Source organism: Etheostoma spectabile, chromosome 20 (genome assembly GCF_008692095.1).
Source record: "Etheostoma spectabile isolate EspeVRDwgs_2016 chromosome 20, UIUC_Espe_1.0, whole genome shotgun sequence".
Taxonomy (NCBI): Eukaryota; Metazoa; Chordata; class Actinopteri; order Perciformes; family Percidae; genus Etheostoma; species Etheostoma spectabile.
In genome coordinates this window covers 22,131,814-22,153,173 of record NC_045752.1, presented here as the reverse complement: position 1 = coordinate 22,153,173, position 21,360 = coordinate 22,131,814, and the positions used below count along the sequence as shown (strand labels likewise).

At 43.1% G+C, this 21,360-nt stretch overlaps 1 protein-coding gene across 4 annotated transcripts in view; it reads left to right on the top strand.

Moving 5' to 3' along the window:
• Positions 1–19,393, top strand: part of LOC116670682 (storkhead-box protein 2) — a 69,151-nt gene extending 49,758 nt beyond the window's left edge. For 3 of the 4 annotated variants that reach the window (XM_032501311.1, XM_032501313.1, XM_032501314.1), the window contains exons 3-4: positions 5,306–7,721; positions 12,404–19,393. In XM_032501311.1, coding sequence (XP_032357202.1) covers positions 5,306–7,721; positions 12,404–12,608 — 2,621 coding nt within the window. In that variant the 3' untranslated portion in view covers positions 12,609–19,393. The remainder of the gene's footprint in view (positions 1–5,305; positions 7,722–12,403) is intronic. The other variant, XR_004327092.1, reaches the window with a different exon arrangement.
• The last annotated feature ends 1,967 nt before the right edge of the window (positions 19,394–21,360 follow it).

Sequence of the window (21,360 nt, the reverse complement as noted above, 5' to 3'; positions counted from 1 at the left end):
AGTTAACTTTTTTTTTTTTTTTTTGCAAAATAAATGCCCACTACAGTTTCTCAGTGCTCAAGTGATGTTTTTAAATCTTGTTTGGTCCGACCAAAACCTAAAGATATTCAGTTAAGAATGATACAAAACAGAAGAAAGCAGCATATCCTCACATTGGTGAAGCTAGACTCAGAGAAGGCTAAAAATAACTTAATCAATAAATTAATCATCAAAATCCTTAATCGATCACATTGCTAATTCATTTGTCAATCAACTGATTGATTGATTAATTAAATGTATTATTCCAGTTATAATTTTTCAGCTGTAATTCTTCTCATTTTTGATCAGGCAGTAAACAGTATATGTCATGTTCCATGGTGGACCTCATCTGTCTAGTATCTGTCTATCGCATGGGTTTCCCTCTTTAGAGAACTCATGTCATTAAATCAACTGCACTTGTATGATGTAATGACAGGCAACACACACATACACACACACACACACACACAGCTGTCTGCCCAGCTGCTATTCAGTCTATCAACGAGTTTTTAATGTGTCAATCTGTGGCTCAGTAATTTTTTTCAGACTGATTTTGAAGGGTAATTCACCCAAATGGGACAATTTCAGTCAAATCAGTCAGTGTGTTTGCAGGCAGAGTGAAAAAACAATTTCTCAAACGGCATATACACACCTTACCCCAGTTAAAATCCGAGTTTACATAACCCGGTCAAGAGAGGTAGAGAACTCCTTCAGTAATTCCTCCATGTATACACCTTAACATCGGTTCTGCACATGCTTCAACTGCCTTCAACCTGACACACTCCGTCAACGCACTGCGAGTCGTAGTTGTTGCTATTACACCATACAACAAAACAGCACTACCCGAATTAGGGGAACATTGGCAGCAAAGAGCCTGTGGTCCATCTCTGGGGCTGTCCCCGCTTGTGTCTTGGCAAAAAAACACCAATGGACCGAGCAGCCCCCGCTGCGATGTCAGGCTAACGTTAATGTTAGTTAGCTAGCTAACGAAACTTGCCAATTCCACCCAACCCTGGTTACAGATAATGTTAGAATGAGTGAAACAAGTGGTAGTGTCATCTGGCGGGAACACTGTGCTGCCCTACGCTGAGGTAATGTGCAAATTAGACAATAAGTTGTTAAATTTGACTAATTTAGTGATCAGTCTGTGTAATTTTGACATTGGTCAACCGGAAGAAAAAGCATTGGCAGAGCGCCACCCACTGTACCGGTGGAGGAGCTACTCCTGTCATTCTCCCCATTCTTCCCCACTCAATGCAAACAGGAAGAACTGGCATAACTCGGCTTTTCACTTACCCGGGGTACCTCGTGTAAATGCACTGATTGTCACTAATGTGATGATTGTGACATTGAATAACGCCTACCTGTCCCCTGAAATATGCTTGTTTGATATTGACAACAATTTGTGTTTAAGAAGCCTGTGCCAATTTCTTAACACCGGGTGTGGTGCTGTGAGCAGCCTGAAGTCATGGTGAGGTTGCCAGGTTTGGGACTAGTACCTGTACAGAGACTGGTCCCTATTTACAGAGGATCTTATCTCACCGCTAGGAGTCCTCCAAATTAGCACTAAAAGTTCCTGCTAAGAGTTTCCACGCAATTGCTGCGAGACACTTTTATTAAAGAATTCCTAAAGTGAGAGGAAAGGCGGTGTTGCTATGGATGACATTCTGTTACATGAATGAACTCATGTCTTTGTTTCAATTTGTGACAGGCGTGTCATTATATTGGTAAGGTAAAAGAACGGACTGGAGCATGCTGATTGATTTGCAGCTTTCATTTTGTGCAATCAGGTTAATGTTTTGACCCCACCGCATTATCATTCGAGTCAAAAAAAGAAAAAAATACATAGTCCACTTCCAACAGATGAGCAATTCTCATTGTCCAAGTGCCACACCCCATGTACCACAGTCACATCAGAAACAAAAGAACACAAATGTATCCTCAAATTACAAAGATTAAATTAAAATTAAATTCTGGAGTGTGGTCTATCTGTATAGTGTCTTGAGATAACTCTTGTTATGAATTGATACTATAAATAAAATTGAATTGAATTGAAATTGAAAATTAAATGCAAAAAGTGTTGCTGTATATTTATATCCGGTTTACCTTTTTGAATGACAAATTCAGATTACCGCCATCTGCTGGTATAAAGGGTTAGGGTCCGGGTCTTGTGGCTAGTTCTTCCTTTTCCCTCTCATCTCGCACTCTTTTGGAAGTCACAAACTACTTTGTCATGCCAATGTCAACATTTGGAATACCCTGTAGATGTTGGCAAAATCTTAACACAAGTGGTCAGCTGGAGTCGCATGATAGACAGGTGTGAACGGTGATGTCTCAGCTGTTGGGATCACTGAAATGCATTTTTTTTTTAAACAATTGCAAACAGGGTTAAAGAGAGAGAGGGCGCATGCCTTATGGACTAAAGTGTAAACGTGATTCAAAGACGTTCTTTAATCATGAACCCAGTTGTTACTGTACAATTCTCTGGTTTATCATAAACAAGTGTATGAACTACACTGCAGACTGGATTCTCCACTGTGAAAAGCAGACTGGCAGCTAATTCATATAAACGGGCCCAACGTGGGTTGAATGTGCATCGGCAGGTCCGTGTTGTATAAATCTGGTCTAGGAAATGTCTGTGCCCTAACCGCGCTGCATTTTCATCAACTATGATGATGTGTTCAGGGGTGGTGAATCACCAGAGGCCTTACGATACGATATCATCACGATACTTATGTCACGATGCAATATTATTGAGATTTTAAACCTATTGCAATATGTTTCTGCGATATATTGCAATTTATTACCTTTTTTTACAACTTCAAATTTGTCCCAATTTCAAATTATGTCCCCAAAAGGAAAACTTTGTCAACATGTTTTATCTAAAAAGATTGATTACTTAAATTTTATTGCTGCAAAATGGGATTGTCAAGCAGACAAACCGACCAACTCATACAGTATACACACACACACACACACACACACACACACTCACTCACTAATTTCCATTGCACTCCATTACAAACAGTATACCAGTTAAGATCAGTTGCATTGTATTTTTAACCAGAGCAGCAGTTAAACATTACATTACATAATTACAAAAGTGTTCTCCAATGTTTTCTTAGTTAGTTTTTTAAAATGATATCAGATTATAAACATTATGTGCCTTTGGAACATTGGAAGAATGGTTGTTGATAATGGGCAATGTAGATATTAAAGATCAGCCCCCCCAATCAGATCAGCTGGTATTCTATAATGGAGTGGAATGGAAATTTGTAAGTGACCCCAAACTTTTGATCGGTAGTGTAGATCGATATTTGGCATCTAAGTATCAATAGAGTGTTGCCACGGGGGGGAAATCACAATATATGCTGTATCGATCTCCCCCCACAGACACACAGACACACACACACACACACACACACACACACACACACACACACACACACACCCCACCCAGTACTCTGAACATCCAGTAACTACGGTTTTCCTTTTGTGTTTTTCTTCTTTTTTTATGTTAGGGTAAAGGATTGTGATGTTGATCCCAACTTCAGCAGTATCTGCTGCCACAGTTTACACACGCACCTCCCGCTTTGACCCATTGTAGTTGAGACGAGAGACTATTAGCATCAGAAGCAACCAGCTTGGACCTGGAACTCTCGCAAACTGTCTTTTACACTAATCTCATCATTAATAGAAGATGGATGGTAGAAGTTTCCCCTTGATGCCAGTAGATTGAGTGCAGAGATTGATCAATGTAATAGGATACATTTTAACGTGTTTTACATGCAGTGTGCATGTGTTGATGTCAAGGTTATCCCATCCTGAATCCAGGACAGAAGCTTTCAGTCACAGCGCGCTTCTGTCCCCATATCCTTCCTTGTGCTCGGCCTTCTTATCAACAAGATAGAGAGGAAAGGGTATGGACAAACAACTGTGTGTGTGTGTGTGTGTGTGGTGTGTGTGTGTGTGGTGTGTGTGTGTGTGTGTGTGTGTGTGTGTGTGTGTGTGTGTGTGTGTGTGTGTGGTGTGTGTGTGTGTGCGTGTGCGCGCGTCTGTCGCTTGGAGTTGCATCATTCTGGCTGGGCTGAAGGCTGCTATGATGTAACTGGCAGTAATACCTCGAGACTGACAATTAATGGAGGGAAGAGAAAGGAGGAGCGGAAAGAAGTATAGAGAAGCAGATGTATGAACAAGGAAGAGAGGAAAAAATTGGGCTTGAGGGTTGAGGCAGAGCGGCTGTCTGGGCATTTGTAAACTGAAATGAATGCACACACTATAAAAGAAAGAGAATGGTTGACCGTGGCGTCTCCCAAAAATCACCACACCACCACGGAAGTGGCTGGTGATCACAAATAATCCAGGAGAGAGAAATTGGTGTGTGTGTGTGTGTGTGTGTGTGTGTGTGTGTGTGTGTGTGTGTGTGTGTGTGTGTGTGTGTGTGTGTGTGTGTGTGTGTGTGTGTGTGTGTGTGTGTGTGTGTGTGTGTGTGTGTGTGTGTGTGTGTCGTAACGTCTCTCATGTGGTGTTCAAGAACTGCACTGGGGATACGGAACACAAAGCTCTAAGGGCCCAAACAGACCAAAAAAAGCAATCTGGTGATTTGCCGCAGGGTTGTGCGGCGGTGGGAGTGTCACTGAAAAGGCTCATTTGTGTGACGTCCTGTTGTGTTCTTTAACCCCCTGATGTTTCACGAGTAGACTTCAGGTTTCACAGTTATTGTTTTCCATCGTTAAGATCTCGACGAGAAGTTAAAATCCTGCATACTCTCACTTGTCCACGCAGCCTGTCAATCACTGCATACCATGGACCGGATTCTTTTTTTCAGATGACGCGGCCAATCTGATACACACTTTGTTTAAAGCATACTGAGGTCTTTACATAATGAACTTCTGTGGATTTTGATTCAGTCATATTTCATTTGACAGTTTGAAACATATATATAATAGGTTGGTATTGTTTGTAATTGTTTGTCACTGTTTGTAACTTCTTTTATATGATAAAAGAAATTTGCTCACAAAAAATATAAATGTATATATTAGGTCATATATACGTTACAACAAGTACATCTTTTATTGTTACTAAGGATAAACATACAGATGCCCTATTATTTATTACTTAAAATAAATGTTTTGTCTTCACTCAGTTTTACATTTACAATGAGGATAATATTAAACCTGCATTTCTGAAACCCCGAAACCAGGCATGAAATATTTCTTACATAATTGTATCTTGCTTTTTTTAGAGGGGCCCGCTCTAACTGCTTCTTGTCTCTGGTTTTGGTCAGGTGTTCCCACACCAACGGAGGAGGTTCTGCACCACACGCTAGGCATGCTGGTCCGTGAGCGGAAGATCTACCCGACACCCGACGGATATTTTATTGTGACCCCTCAGACTTACTTCATCACTCCGAGCCTGATCCGAACCAGCTCCAAGTGGTACCACTTAGACGAGCGATCCGCCGACCGACACCAACAGCAGCAGCATCAGAACCAGCAGCAGCATCAGCAGACGCAGTGCACCTCCCCTCTCTCTGGCACCATCACCCCATCCACCTCTGGAGCCGTGCGAGATCGAACACACCCAAAGTCCAGCCAGAACCACAGTGCGGGAGGCGGTGGAGGGGATTCTTTTTACAACAACAGTTACCGTGGAGACGACCCTCCCAGCCACCACACCACCCTGCAGCGTCGATCTCCCAAGGACCACCGGGAGGCGTACTCGTCCCCGCATTCCCCGCAAACACCTCCTCAGCAAGCAGGAGGCAACACAGAAAAGAGTCGCAGCACCCTAGGGTTCCCCTTCAAGACGGATACGCTCACCAAGCACCGAAGCGGGGGAGGAGGAGGGGGAGGAGCAGGGGGAGGAGGAGGAGGGACAGGAGAGACAGAGAAACAAGCAGGTGGGGGAAGTGGTACAGGAAGTCGGAAATTTGGTTTAAAGCTGTTTCGTCTGAGCTTTAAGAAGGACAAGGCCAAGCAGCTGGCCACCTTCTCTGCACAGTTCCCCCCTGAGGAGTGGCCGCTCCGCGACGAGGAGGCACCCAGCCAGCTGCCACGCCATGTAGAGATGGAGATCATCCGCAGAATCAACCCTGATCTCACTGTGGAGAACCTCGCCCGGCACACAGCGGTCATGAAGCGCCTCGAAGAGGAGCGTGCCCAGAGGAGCAAAGCGTCGTCTGCCAATCAGAGCTCCAGGAGTAGGAGAAGTGGGGGGAGACACAGGAAACCATCTCAGACCAAACTCAGCCGCTCACATAGCAAGACGAGGGCATCCCGCGGCGAGCCAAGCGACGGCTCCCACCTGGAGCTTGCCGACAGGGACTACAGAGCCTACTCGTCCTCACTGGCTCGGTCACCGAGGGAACACGCCCTGGCCATGGAGCGGCAACGGGCCCGCCTTCACCTGGCACACAGCAACCCCAACATCCTCGACTCCTCCCACCTGCCTGTCACGCCAGAGTGGGATGTGTCCGGAGAGCTTGCCAAGCGGCGCACCGAAATGCCTTTCCCTGAGCCAAGCCATGGCCCGTCAGCCCACCACTCCAAAGTCCACCGCTCGCACTCCCACACCCAGGAGAGGAAGTCTAGGAACGAACGCAGCGACAAGGCCAAGGAACGCTCCAGATCCATGGACAATTCTAAAGGACCACTTGGAGCTGGGTTGATTGGACCACCCGATTATTACGACGACCGGAGCCGTTACTATACTGACGATGGCACCCTGCGAGCCAATCAGAGCTCTTCTCACTACTCTCGAGCCACCCCACCCTCAGCTAAACTGCCTGTGGATTCTTTGGGGTTGGATGGTGGCAGGAGTTTAGAGAAGAGTAAGAGCAGGGACAGCTTGCCGGCATACTCGCCCAAACCACTGCTCACCGCCGTCCCTCCTGATGATTACTTCCAATGTGCAGGTTCCTCCGAGCCTGCTCTTACAGGAGCAAACCCAATGGGAACTCTAGGCAAAAGTAGCCATGATGGATTAAAACTAGGCAGCGCTGACAGGCAAACAGACAGACAGACACCCCATCCTCTAGAAAATAAGGAGGACTTGTCAAAGGTGGGACCTAAGGGTGGCAGCCTGCCTCCAATACCCCTCTCTATCCCTGACCCACCACTTCCTAATGGACGCCCTCCCCACAGTGCCTCCTCTGGTCAGGAGAAACGTAAGGAGATCTTTAGTAAAGACACACTCTTCAAACCTCCTCCTAGCCTCCCTTTGCCCGGCTACAGCTCCCTGAGAAAACCCCAAGCCCTCGCCTCCTCTACTCTGTCCTCGTCCTGTGATGCACTTGATTCCCAGGAGGCCTTTGACGCTCCCAAACCTCTGGTGGCTACACAGTCTGCTCCCCCACAGGGGATTGAACCCTCTACCAGTGCTGCAGAGGCTTCCTTTGACTACTACAACGTCTCTGACGACGAGGAACTCGAGGAGGGGGGGACTAAAAGTCGAGGAGAGGACGAGAAGGCTGGAGGAGGGGTTGTTGGGATGGGAGGAGGTGGAGCAGGGACGATGCAGTGGCTGCTGGAGAGAGAGAAGGAAAGGGATCTACAGAGGAGGTTTGAAAGAACCCTCACCTTCCCTGGTGCTAAAGAGAACCTTCCAGAGCCCAGTCAGAACCAGCAGTCAGCCCACTCTGCTCGACTCGACAGTATGGACTCCAGCTCCGTCACTGTTGACAGTGGATTCAACTCCCCGCGGTGAGAACATGTACACACTGCATACACACAGTACATACCCAAACCATTTCTGTTCCCGATACAATACGTCACTCTCATTTCCTATGTATCAAATGCAATGGTTTGCATTGTGGGGTTGTTGGCTAAATGTTTCCTTTTATTTCTTTTTAGTTTTAAGGTAAGCTAATTATTATTTTTTTTGCCCCACTGGCACACGAGAATAGAAAAGACTGCACGTGACGTTTGCAAGAATAAATGTTTGAGAGTTGGAGTTTGTTGAGCTTGGAGTGTCACGGTGGAGCCGGGCAGGCAGAGAGAGAGCGGGTCTGGCGGCTGGGAAACAGACTGAGGAGACGCTGGACGAGGCAGGCAGACAGGGGTGACAGGCAGGTAATGGACCTGAGGCACAGGTAAACACAAGGTGAGGCAGGATCCAGAAACACTGAGCTAGAGCTTACTACGGCCGAGGCGTTCGTGCTGAACTCAACTAACTGACAAAGGCTAGACTGTTGTGCTGGGGTAGTTATACTGCTGGAGCTTAATGAGTGGAGGAGTTGCAGGTGCACAGGTGGACTGTATAACAACACAAACCATGGAGAATTCAAACATCACTACAAAATGGCAAACACACTATACTGTACAGTGCACTGTTTACGTGATAGGTAACGGTTTGGAACACAGCTTGAGAGAGTGACAAACAGACCAACAAGAAACAATAGGGCAGGGTAAGCAGCAGAAAACACAGGGAAAGAAGAAGGGACACGGACGGATCATTCACTCACTATTCTCGATACGAGACACACTCAGTAGTCAACTCTACAGTAACCAGTAGAGGGAGCTTTCTGAAACTTGACATTATTGACCGTGTCAAACGTAGCATGCTAATGTCTTTGAAACAACAGTTCTGATAGGTGTTTTTGGATTCAAAATGGAATAGACTATCTCAACACCGGAATATTTTCTTCAAAGGTGCCCTGCCACACAAAACCGTTTTTACTTGCATTCTTTTTTTAAATTTTGTTAGGTCCATATATGTGTGTGTTATGTGGTGAATATGAAGATGAACTGCTACCTCCTCTGTCAGGTCTAGCCACTGAAAATAAGTAAGCAGAGAAATAAGGCCAATTACAAAAGCTGGTCAGTCTGTCATGTTGCCTGAGCTCATTACTGTTCATGAGCTCGCCCAATTGCACTGGGTAAAGGATGCTGATAGCCAGACTCTCATTGGCCAGTTGTTCGCCAATCAGAGTCATGCAGCTTAACTCGTTGAGTGTTAACGAGAACTGGTACAAATGGAGCGGAGTCTTCCTGCAGGCTTCCTATACCACACTGGAATGGCTTGAAACAAGGTAACCAAGGCATTTTGTCCACAAAAAAATGTTAACCTGAGTCCATGGTCGAACTTCAGACATTACCACAAAGTAATGAAATACGTGTGGCAGGGCATCTTTAACAAACCATATCAGTAATATGATATTTGGTCTCTGAATTCCAAGTAGTTAACAAATTCAATATCATTGCCAGGGATTTGGCTGCAGCTGCTGACACCGTGGTAAAAAGCAGATTATCGGTTATTGCTGTTTGCCCTGAAATTCCACTTTAGTGTGTCTCTGTTTATAGAGTAAAACCAACACAAAAAACACTAATATTAATCTTACAAATGCAAAAACCTAAGGAAGGACATTAGATATATATTTTTTGGATCGACACGTTTAAGTTTAGATAGCCGTACCATCCCTAGAATAAAGAATGCTCGTTTCTGTTTGCTGTCGAAATGCTCTCAGCTTTGGTGCTGAACGTTAGTGAAGTCAGACAAATTAGCCCATTATGGAATCAGACACTGGTACAACCTCCAATACCGCTGTCCAGTGTGATCAGGAGGGGCGCTCCACAGTGGGCTAGGAACTATGACCAGGACACACACCTGTTATTCCTCTAATTGTGTGGAAATCTGATATTTTCACATCACAAAGGCTTACATGGGACTCATGTAGCTGTTATAGGAGTTGAATGTGGGGCGGCTTGTCTGTATTGTCTGTATGTAGGATTGAATATTATTAGGGCTGCTCATGATCACTGTCATATTTTTATTGAAATCACAATTATTTAAAGTGACTATATGTAGCTTTTGGATGTTTCTGAAACTGTGTCATTTTCCATCTGATGATCTTAAAAGACCTGTAACAGCAAACAAGACTAACAGTGAAAAGAACGAAAAGAAGTGAAAAGAACTATATTTTCATATGGTTTTTATTAATGCCTGTGCCCAGGTCCGATTTTCCCGCAAAGTCACAGAATGATTTAACGGCAGGTAGACGGCGCTACAGTAACACATTCTGACGGGTCACAGATTTCTTTGAAACACCGGCCACCACTAAGCCAGTGTTAGTGTATCCAGCCAGTTAGTATGGGATTTCTTTATATAGGCCTGATTGTATTTTAACGTTATTTTAGTTTATCTTATGGCTGATACTGGGACAGCGCCATCACAGGAAAGATGGAAATTAAACAAAGAACAACTGAAAGCTAAAAGGGAAAGTGATAGACAACGGGCAAAACCGAGTCAATCTCGCTCGGACTTTCAACAGATGGAGACACTTAAAGAATTGCAAATGATTCAAAAGCAACCCCCAGAAAGTCCTTCTTGACTTTACTACCACACAGTCCCGAGCCTCACTGGCGAGGTTTAAATCCTCCTTTTGTAATGCTCAGTCTAACCCAACACACTGAAACAATCGGGCAGTATTTTCCTGCTGAGCTCACTGTCTTTGGAACAAACTTTTCATTGTTTTGTTTTTTTCATTCAGCTAAGGAAATTACACAAGATCAAAAATCTTTACCCCCTTTTAATTTAACCAATTATCCCACAGCCTCTCTACTCTTCTCCTGCCCAAAGTTAGACAGCATTACAGATTATAGAAATCCGCCTTTTGGAAGCCTTCCATTCTGGCTTTTGTAAGAAAGAGAAATAATATGCAGTAAAATAGCAATCCCATTAAATCAAAGCAAATCATAATTTGAATCGATGTGCATCCATTGTTCCATTAAAGTATAAGTAAGACAATAAAAACAGAGAATTTGGTTCTGTCAGAAGTGTAGAGGAGTTACTGTTGTAATCCAACTGGTCATTTAATGCTTAGAATTACAACTTTATCCTTGTAATATTTTGACTTTATTCTCATTAAATTACGACTTTTTTCTTCTAATCTCAGAGAACGGATATGTGGGATGTGTTTTGAATGACCATGAACAGAAATCTTTCTGAAATACATGAGTCCAGGTTTATGACGCAGCCAGGTGCCGCTAGCACATATGTGCCGGGTTCAGACTACACAATGTTTTTGTTTGCTTTGATGGTCCCTGTGTCAGATTTGACCGATGATGCTGGCTGTGTTGTATTTTCGGAAAATCCTAAAAAAAAAAACTCGGACTTGACTCGGCCATTGGACTTGACAAATATTCTAATTGAACTTGGCCGAGTCCAGCACTAAATGATTTTGTTCTTAAGTAACTTCCTCCTTCAAAACAAAACCACTGATTGCAATTGTTCACATTAAAAGTATTAGTTTATTTCCAAATCCATCTAGAACAGGCAATGTGATTGGTCGCCTAGTTTACACCTGGCTGCATCTTACATCCCAATCATCAGCCATCAATCATTTTCTTTTTGGCCACAGACACAATGTCAGCCAGCAGTTTGTTACCTACTATAAATTCTTCAGGAAAAGTAATACGTTACTAATAATACTACACTGGGAACATTTCCATTTTATATTTTAAGTAAATAACGTGGCCTAATTTGACCATTTCTTTCTACCATCTTGACTGTCTCTCATTTGGACTCGGTCTTGACCTGGACTTAAACCCTTTTGGTCGTGGTCTTGACTCCGTCTCAACTAGTTTTGATCTTGGACTCGACAAAGGTGGACTTCACCACAGCCCTGCACGGGGCAGCGCTCTGTGGTCTCATTGGTCAAAGAGACACGGACATAAGGGAACACATCGTGGAAGGCAAAAAGAAATCTAACAAATGCAGGGTTGGTTGTTAAGACCAAAGGGATAAACCGATCGATTGTTACTCACTTTTATTGTGTAGTCCGGACCTGACATTAAGGGTTACTTCCCCAAACAAAAGAGGAGGAAACATAAATCATGTCTTCATGTGTTGACTCAACAGTGATAACATTACATGAGAAAAGTTTATTTACAGGAAAATAAATATTTGAAAGCCATACAGAATGCCCCGTATTCCTCTGTCAACAAAAATCTGGATGTCTGTCACACAGGGTATTCAGTTCAATTCATTTCTAACTTTAACAACTTTATTATTATTTATCCCTAAAGGGTAATTCAATTTTGCAGATAACCAGTCACATAAAAACAAACCGACAAGAATAAGCCATCACAATCATTCAATCAACCAACAAAGGAAGAGCAGAAACAGCACACGCGGGTTGCCAAAATTGAGCAAAATTAAATAAAGTAAGTGGTCTGTTTCCTGGAAGTCTAACCACTTCATTTGGTGTGGGGTTCATTAAATTAAAACTATTCCTACTACTTCACCTTACTTCCACATTCAAGCCAGCAATCCAGTGTAGCGTCAGCCTTTCTACATACAGCACTCACGCAATTCACAAATTGCATTCTCTTGTTTGGTGTTGAGGTTCTATCGTTTCTCATCATGTGTCACTGTCTCTCCGCAGGACAAGAGAGAGCCTAGCGTCCAACACCTCTTCCATCGTGGAGAGTAACCGTCGACAGAACCTCGCGCTGAGTCCCGGGCATCTCGGCATCACTACCGGCACGGGCCCCCCGTTCTCCTTCCGCGCCATCCCAGAACCTTCCGGCACCCAACCAGAAAAGCTCCAGAAGCCCAGCGCTTGCCTTGCGTCAATCACCAGCGTCTAGGGGCAGAACTAAGGGCTGGGCGGAGCGCCGAGAGAGCCGATGGAGAGGGGCCCCCCCCCCCGAGGACTGTTACATCTTTAGACTGACTGAATCAGTGGAGCTGCCACAGGCCCACTGTGGAACTATAGCTATTAACACACACACACACACACACACACACACACACACACACAAACGCACACACACTTGAACAGATACATACAGAGAAATTTAGACCACCACAAAACTACTCTCTTTCTCTCTCTCACACACAGACATAATACACACCAGGCCACTGGGCAGACTCTGACCATGTCATTCTACAGCCTCTAGTTTACACACTGCTGTTGTGTTGTTTCACTTTCACGTGGGTTCTTGTGTGTGTGTGTGTGTGTGCGTGTGTGTGTGCGCGTGTGCGTGTGCGTGGGCTATGTTTGTACAATCTGTAATCTCAGGTCATGTTATTTCCACTCTCATTCCAGCTGCTCCAGATAAGCGCATCTCCCTCTAGTGGTGTCTCCTGGTATTAGACACTGAAGAGATGCAGCTCTGCTGACTACTGTTACTAATGGTACACACATTCTCACTGATCCAGCTACTCACTTGTCTCCGTTAGGCTCTTCTCTAAATTCACCACTGGCAGACACCGTGTAAGGTGCAGTGCCACAAGAAATTGCAACGAACACCCTTGACCATCACTCCAAAGTGCATCAACAATGTGAAGGGGTTAGACAGTCAAATGAGTAACCTGGGCTGTTTTTACTCTAACACGCTGTAGAATGAAGCTGAGCAGTTCTTGTATCTGTTGGATGCCATGATGCCCATTTCAAACTGCCGGAGCTCTGTGGTCTCCTCCACTGTTGTCAGATTATATCGACAGCCTGAGGCGTAGCTCCAGGGATGAGATTTTTGATTACAGATCTTCCTCCACTTTTTTCTTTTCTTTTTTACGTTGCCCCTCATGTCCAACTGGATGCAAGCTGTATCATGTTTCCGCTTTGTGTTGGCTGTTGCGAACAATCATTTGCTATTTCCGGACACATGCTCTCTTCTCCTCTCCACTCCACTATCGTAACAGGCTGTAAGGGATAAGATAAATATGAAAATACACAAAATTATAAGAAAACACTGCATAGCTGTCAGGGCCACTGTAAATAAGGCTTTACAGCAGCACAGAGACAGACTGAGAGGTAAGAAAACAAATAAAGAACTATTTAAAGACATAAAAAATATTAATATGACGCTGAAGTTTGCTTCTGATTCACAGCCTTGTTTTCACTAGTTAGGAGAAAGTTAAGGGAGACCTAACTTGGTATTGCTCAGCGACAGATCCTGCATTTTTTTGCTCCTCTTACTGTTGTAAAAGCGTGTTAGTGATTTTAGGTAAAACATTAAAGTTGCCTGAAACTGAGATGTGGGAAAGCTTTTTCTACTTGTAAAAATAAATTTTAAAAAATAGAGAGATTTTCCAGATCACAAACCCGCTTTACTTTGGCGCCCGGGTAGCTCAGTTGGTAGAGCAGGCGCCCATATATAGAGGTTTAGTCCTTGAAGCAGCTGCCGCAGGTTTGACTCCAACCTGCTGCCCTATGCTTCATGTCATCCCCCCCCCCCCTCTCTTTCTCTCCCCCTTCATGTCATGTCAGCTGTCCGATAAATAAAGGTTTAAGATGCAAAAAAAGGAAGAAAAAAAAACTTAAACTGGTCAAATCAGGACTATATTATCCCAGAGATGCTAGAGACACAGTTTATAGATATACAGGTATTTGTGAAAATACACACTAAAAGGGGGATTTCACTGCTTGCCTCACACTGGACCAGTGCCAGACCAAAACCACTAAACCTAGACTCGTCACATCTGCAGTACACCATCCTAGAAAAGATGAAGATTATCCAAGATAATTTCGGATTTGTGAAGTCTTTATTGGGGTCTTAATGTGAAATCTCCCTACTTTGCATTCTTCACAAATGGAATAGAGCTTTCACAAGTCTCAAAAAGTCAAACAAAAAAAGTGGGTTTCGGACAACTTAAATGCTTTACCTAAAATCACTTTCACAAGAGAAAACAGGATCAGTCGCTCAGCACCGTTATGCTTCCCTTAGCTTTCCCCTTAACTGCCCAATTGGAAGCTAACTTCAGCATTGTGATAATAATGATTTTAGAGGTGACCTTAAAAGAGGAATATCCAGTACACAATATAAGTAAGTTTATATATACAGTGTATAAATGCCTATATGTATTGAAATTAATATTTAATGACATGCTGCATTTTGTACTGACTTTGTCTTTATGTACATATAGCAAAGCAGTCTTGTTTGTTTGTAGAGTCACTTCACCAAGCGATGCTACCGAGCCACGGCCGAGCGACGTACGTCTCCGCGACGCGTAGTGACATTTTTCAAGAAGTGCACGGCTGGCTACGACTTGGGTTGGTGTCTCCATGTACCAACCTACGTAGCGATGGCGTAGATTTCACGCAAAGTATAAATCAAGCTTTAACGGTAGACAGAGGCTACTCATGAAGTTACTTTGGTTTCAAAGGAACTCATCAGTTCAGGGCGATTGTTCCCCATTCAAGTAGGATTATGCCGATCACGTTCCTAACGCAGTATTTAATGGCTCATTCATAAAGGGTCTATGAACTAGCCATTGTGGCTTTTGGAGCCGTCACCTTGCTTCAGTATGACACTCCCCGCCATGTGGCAACATCACTGCAGGACCTCAAACAACATGTATGACACAAAAAGCCCCCAGACAGAGAAAATCCATTGGTTTTGCCTTGACCACCATGTAATGCTACACATTCAGTTGACGTGAGAGGAGGGTGGGGAGTGGGTGGAGAGAAAGCACCTGAAGCCGACTGCAGCTGCATCCAGAGGACATAAGGGGTTACGATCATGTTCCTGTCGCGTTTCACAGCTAACTAGCATATATCACTGACCATTTCCAGTAGATGGGAAGTGAATTTGAAATGAAATGTATGAATCCTGACATCGGAAAGCGCAGACGCTGCTGCAGGTTGTCCAAATATACATTCATGAGGAGGAGCAGCTGCACTGGCACTTGAGGTGGCTGAGCGTCCAACAGAGAATTTGAGACATGGAGGGGATTCAGAAAACTAAACCAGACCAGTGTTATACACAACAAGCAGGGATGTGACTTTGTTGTTTTTCGGGTTTTTTTCAGTATTTCTTTAGTGATACACAACTTTATTGTTTATTTACATTTCTATCCAGTTCATAACTACTTGAGTTTTTTCGTCAAACTGTTTGAATCCCTGAGCCACTCTCACTCCTGGTGCTAAGATGTATCATGGTCAGCGATGGCCATGATAGTAGTCATAATAAAAAGGGTGATGAGAGAGTTGGAAAATAGTAAATGGTTGCTTACACTTATAATAGGTTTCACCTGCATACTTTTGGCTGTGGCCATTTAGTCCCTTCTGTGAAGCATGTGGGTGAACTGGGATTAGAAAGTGACGGAAGAGGCGTACAGGGCGACAGCTGACTACGGCACAGGGAGATGTGAAATAAGACCTACAGTACATTCAAAATGTGTTGGTTTCACAGTAACTAGACCTGAGCTGAGCTGGATTTACCTAAATTGGATAAAAATCCTGCAGTCCTATAGGTCAATAATTTCCCATCCTCCTATAGGCTCAGGGAGCTGTCAGTCACCCCAGTGTTGTCGTCCTATAGGCTCCTCTACAACTACCTCCACAGCAGCAAAAACACAGCCCGTCCTTTCTACTATCACACTGTCATCAGCCTCTAGCCTGTGAATGTCTGCACGCACACACACACACACACACACACACACACACACACAAATATACATACATACACACTAACACACTACACATCAAAGTGCTGGACTCCCTATTGTTTCCCTTTCTTCACCAACAAGGCTTCTTCTAATGGTAAATGATAACATTGTGGTTCAGCTGCCAACCCCCCACCCCAAAAACACACACACACACGCAGTCCTTCTCATCCTCCTTATTACGACCATTAGTGGTACATAACTTCCTCTGCAGAACGTACCACTGTCCGAGTCCCAGAAAGAGACCCCAAACAGTGTTGGCCTTCTCACCAATAAGACGTGTAACACAATGTCCTGACATACAGCTATGCAAGCTAGCCCGCTGTGACGAGGCACAACAGAGTAAATATCAGATTCAGTGAGGATATGCACTCTGTAAGACGTCAGATATACTCCAAAGCCAGTTCCTCATGGGCATACATTTTGGCTGTCTGCATGTCAGACATGAGCTGCAGGTGTAGTTTACGTCACATGGACCCTCACAGCTACGTGTGAAGTACAAAATTAGCCTTGAGGGGGTTCACAATGCTTAAAACAAACTAGTTCATACAATGTGTTGTCTGACCATGTCTACAGTCGGTGCATCTACCTTTTCTGAATTGCAACTCCCGCCTTTTAAGTGTGCTCTTAATTTCCACTTTGGAAGGCCCAGCATTTGAAAAGTTTGATGTCACACGATCCGACAAGCACTTCATTTGAAGCTTACTGGCCCTCAGTAAAAGCTACAAGTGTAGCTGCTTTTGGTTAAAGGGTGCTGTGTATCAAGATACTTGTTGCTCTCACCTTGAGTTAACTTGTTCGCTGTATGGTAGGACCAAATGATTTTTTATAACAATTCTATTCGTTTTCATGGATTTCCCCGTGTTCGCTCAATGTGAGGTGCTCAGTTTCCTCCGCCCTACAGTCCTTGCTGCGGCTAACTATAGTGTTGGCCTGGCAACTGTGTAGGCGCCATGACGACCAGTAGGAGACATTAGCGTAACGACAAGGACAAGAACCCTCACTGGCTTCCCACCTGTGAACACGTGTTTGTGGGAATCAAACTCCTGAATTGGTAGATTGGAACTTTAACTCTTTCCCGCCAGGTTCATTTGGCCATCACGACCTTTACAAATGTAACAAGCACTTCTGTTATGAGAACTTCCTTTAAGAACTAGTTGAATGGTTCTGTGTGTGGCGTAAGAAGGTATTATCCGTACTACTGGAGTAGGATTCTACTCCCTGACATACTGTTGGGTTTTAGTTCTCCTTCTACCAACGCATTCGTTCCTACTCTATGTCGCAACTACACAAGGGTACAACCTCATGTCTTAGGAGGAAAATGTTCAGTATGCTACACTTCAAACTGCTAATACTAGGGCTTTACCCTCTTCTGCCTCTGTACCAGGGGACTGGTTTATAATTTTTCCCCAACGAACTGTTTCTGTTCTACAAATATGGTCACTATTTATAGTCTGTTCCACTGCTGTTCTTGGGTTTTAGTCCCCGGGACGTTTGGACTAAAATTAAAATCCAACAGACTAAAACTACCACTAAGTCAGATTTGTCTCCAGTCTTTAAGTAGCCTGTAGTTTACAATGTCAGCAGGGGTGTAATACCACTTAAGGGTTTTAGTTCCTTTTTTGTCAATATATTCTAGGAGTATATTGTAACTGTAATAGGGTTCATGCCCCTGCGCTAGCCCAACAGTTGGCTTCCAATCCATTCTATAAGCCCATTGCCGTAGGGCTTTATCCATTACTACATCATTGTAGTAGGATTGTAGTCCCCGAAACCTCTACAGAAGGGTTTTAGTGCAAGTGGTACCCTTGTCGTTGGGCGTTCTCCCCTATTCCTGTGAATCTCCAAGTGGGGTCCCCCAGGGGCTCGTGGCCTTCTGTCAGGGGTCCACGAAAGGTTTTCACATTCATTCATTTAAATCGTATCATGATATAAAACAGTTATTTATTTTTCCTAAAGGCTTCATAGTTAAATAAATAAAATATTAAATTTTTTAATCAAATATTTCATAGATTACGTTCTAATAATCTAATCTAACAAATCTATAACTCTTAAAAACTGCAAATATGTTTGATGCATGTCTAATATGTTTGCAAGACATTTCTCGTGTGTTCGCGTACCCAAGACTATAGAAGTGTAAAGAATAGGCTACGTCCAATTATTCCAAAGGAGATACAGTACGTGGGGGGGGGGGTATATTCTTTATCTTGTAAGGAGTCCTTGGTGTAAAAACAGATTGGGAACCTCTGCCCTAATCTATGACTATGGGAAGATGCATAGACAGTGAAGGATATACTGGATCCAGATTCTGGGAGTTAAGTTCTAGTCTCTGTTCCACCTTCACCATTCAGAGGGTGCTGTTCCTACAAATATAACCATTTCAGTCCCTGTTGTACCACTAATCTTGGGTTTAACACTACAGTTGAGTTCCTGTCCTTACAGTGGACTTTAATCTCTATTGTACCACATTTCAGGGCTTTTAGCTCCTGTTCCACAGCCACAGTGGGGTTCTTGTCCCTGTTCCACCAGTAAATTAGGGATGTAGTCTCCTGCCTGGTGGAGGTCATGGGTTCCATCCTTCATGTCTGATGATTGCACTGCCCCCTATTCAGCTACTGTCTGGCCCAGTGGCCCCCTATCAACCCCTGGTCCCCTCCAGCCACAGTCCTGCAACCTTCCATCCCTTTTCTACACTGACAGTCCATGAAATGTCTTCCCTTAACATCGGTGGTGGTTTATAAAAATGGAGGTTCAACAATAACATTGTTTCTAACGGTGACGGTATGTCATACCTGTAAATGATGTTTATCTGTCATGCCTAGTCAAATAATTTAAACAATAAAAAGAGGGATTTTTTTAAATGTCTATAATATCTGAAAGTCCCTTTGATGTGTAGTACTGGTGTTACCATTGTTGTAGTGTATGTGATACCCTATTGGGATTGTGTTACTTTTTAAGATAATAAAATAACAATGTTTGGTTACACCACTGTTACGTGTTTTAATGGGATCAACATTTCTGCCTAGCATCCAAGACTTCTACATTTTTTTAGTTTTTTAAACATGAGTGCACAAAGAACGTTTCTCGTCTTTCATGCATATTGACCTACTTTAATTCAATTCAATTCAATTTTATTTATAGTATCAATTCATAACAAGAGTTATCTCGAGACACTTTACAGATAGAGGAGATGTAGACCACACTCCAGAATTTACAAGGACCCAACAGTTCTAGTTTTAGACTCTGGGATACAGACTAACCCCAATTGCTCCCGACTGCGGACAAACAAGCCTCCACCTAAAAAAAAACCATGTCCAAGCCAGCTGTATGAGCCAGCCCCCACTTGTTTTACGGTCCGTGTCTATTCTAAGCATTACGGCAAGAGCGTGTAAGAACTGACTTCAAAATAAAAGCAAAATAAAATGTTCAAGTGACCATATGCAATTTCACATTCATTCAATAAATAGCTAAATCAGTCAGTCTGTCAATAACAAAAATTAATAGGCTACAAAGATAAATCAGAATAAATAAATATTAAATTAACAAAATAAATGATACTAAAAAACAAACTACCGCATGCAAAATGTACAGTATTTGATAGAAAAAATTGAGACTAAAAATCAAGGCTTTGTCATTTGAATTATGTGAGTAATTGGTCAAACTTTCTTAGCCTGGCATAGCTAGACTAATTAGCAAATTGGTATTAACAACGGGGACTTATAATAAATGCCACCTATGAAAGATTTCGAGGGCAGTGTGATAATGCTACCACCTTTGTTTACCTGGTCGGGTCCGGTGTTAGAGGCAAAATATATAAATATATATATATCACCAGACGTACACAAATGTAGTACAAAATACAGCCTTTATTAGAAATATACAAATTCATTAAAATAGGAACAACACAACAGAAAGCCCCCTATAAAAGGTCGACCCCTATCTGGCAACACAGCCCCCTACAACTCAGCACACTACAGCAACTGTATGCTGCATTCACCCCGAGATAACCACTGCACACAGAATCAAATCCACAGCCATCCTCTCCCCTCCTAGCACAGGAACGAATCCATACACACTAAACATTTATTCAACATATAGAGCACACATGCCTCTAAAGGCATTGCATGTATAATAGTGTGGATGGATTCTCTTCACTTGCATGACACAATGGGAGTGTTGTATGTTAGACACACTAGAATGTGTAAAGAAAGATTCACACAGTATATAGCACACTGGTAAATCATTCTTTTGGCCAGATGGCCTACATTAGGACATTTCTGATGTGAGTTTGTTGTCTGAGCTGCTAAGAAGCTGATAGCAGTGTTAGAGTCAGGTTAAAACAGAAGGGCATGCAGGTTTAACTCTGGGCTGGGTATGAATGATGATGATAATGATGATAACTAGGTTGCAAATAAAATAAAATAAAACAAATGAAATGAACAACAATAAATGCATCTGTATCAGTAAACTTGATTTAAAACAGTTCCCAAAGACACAATCCAGTCAGTCATTTAAATACTGCCATCTGCTGGCAGAAGAGGGGGAACAGTTTGGTCCTTTACGTGGAAACCACATATTAATTAAATTATAATAAGCGCTAACAGTAGCCTAACAACTCTGCACAGACAAGTTCTTAGGTTACCCTATGTTACCAACAGTATTATAGGTTACCCTATAATACCAACTGTATTATAGGTTACCCTATATTACCAACTGTATTATAGGTTACCCTATATACCAACTGTATTAGATGGTCCCTTTATTATTCCCAACTGTATTATAGGTTACCACTATGTTACCAACTGTATTATAGGTACCCTATATTACCAACAGTATTATAGGTTACCCTATATTACAACTGTTTTAGTTTACCCATATACCAACTGATATAGGTTACCCTATATTACCAACTGTATTATAGGCTACCACCCTATATTACCAACTGTATTA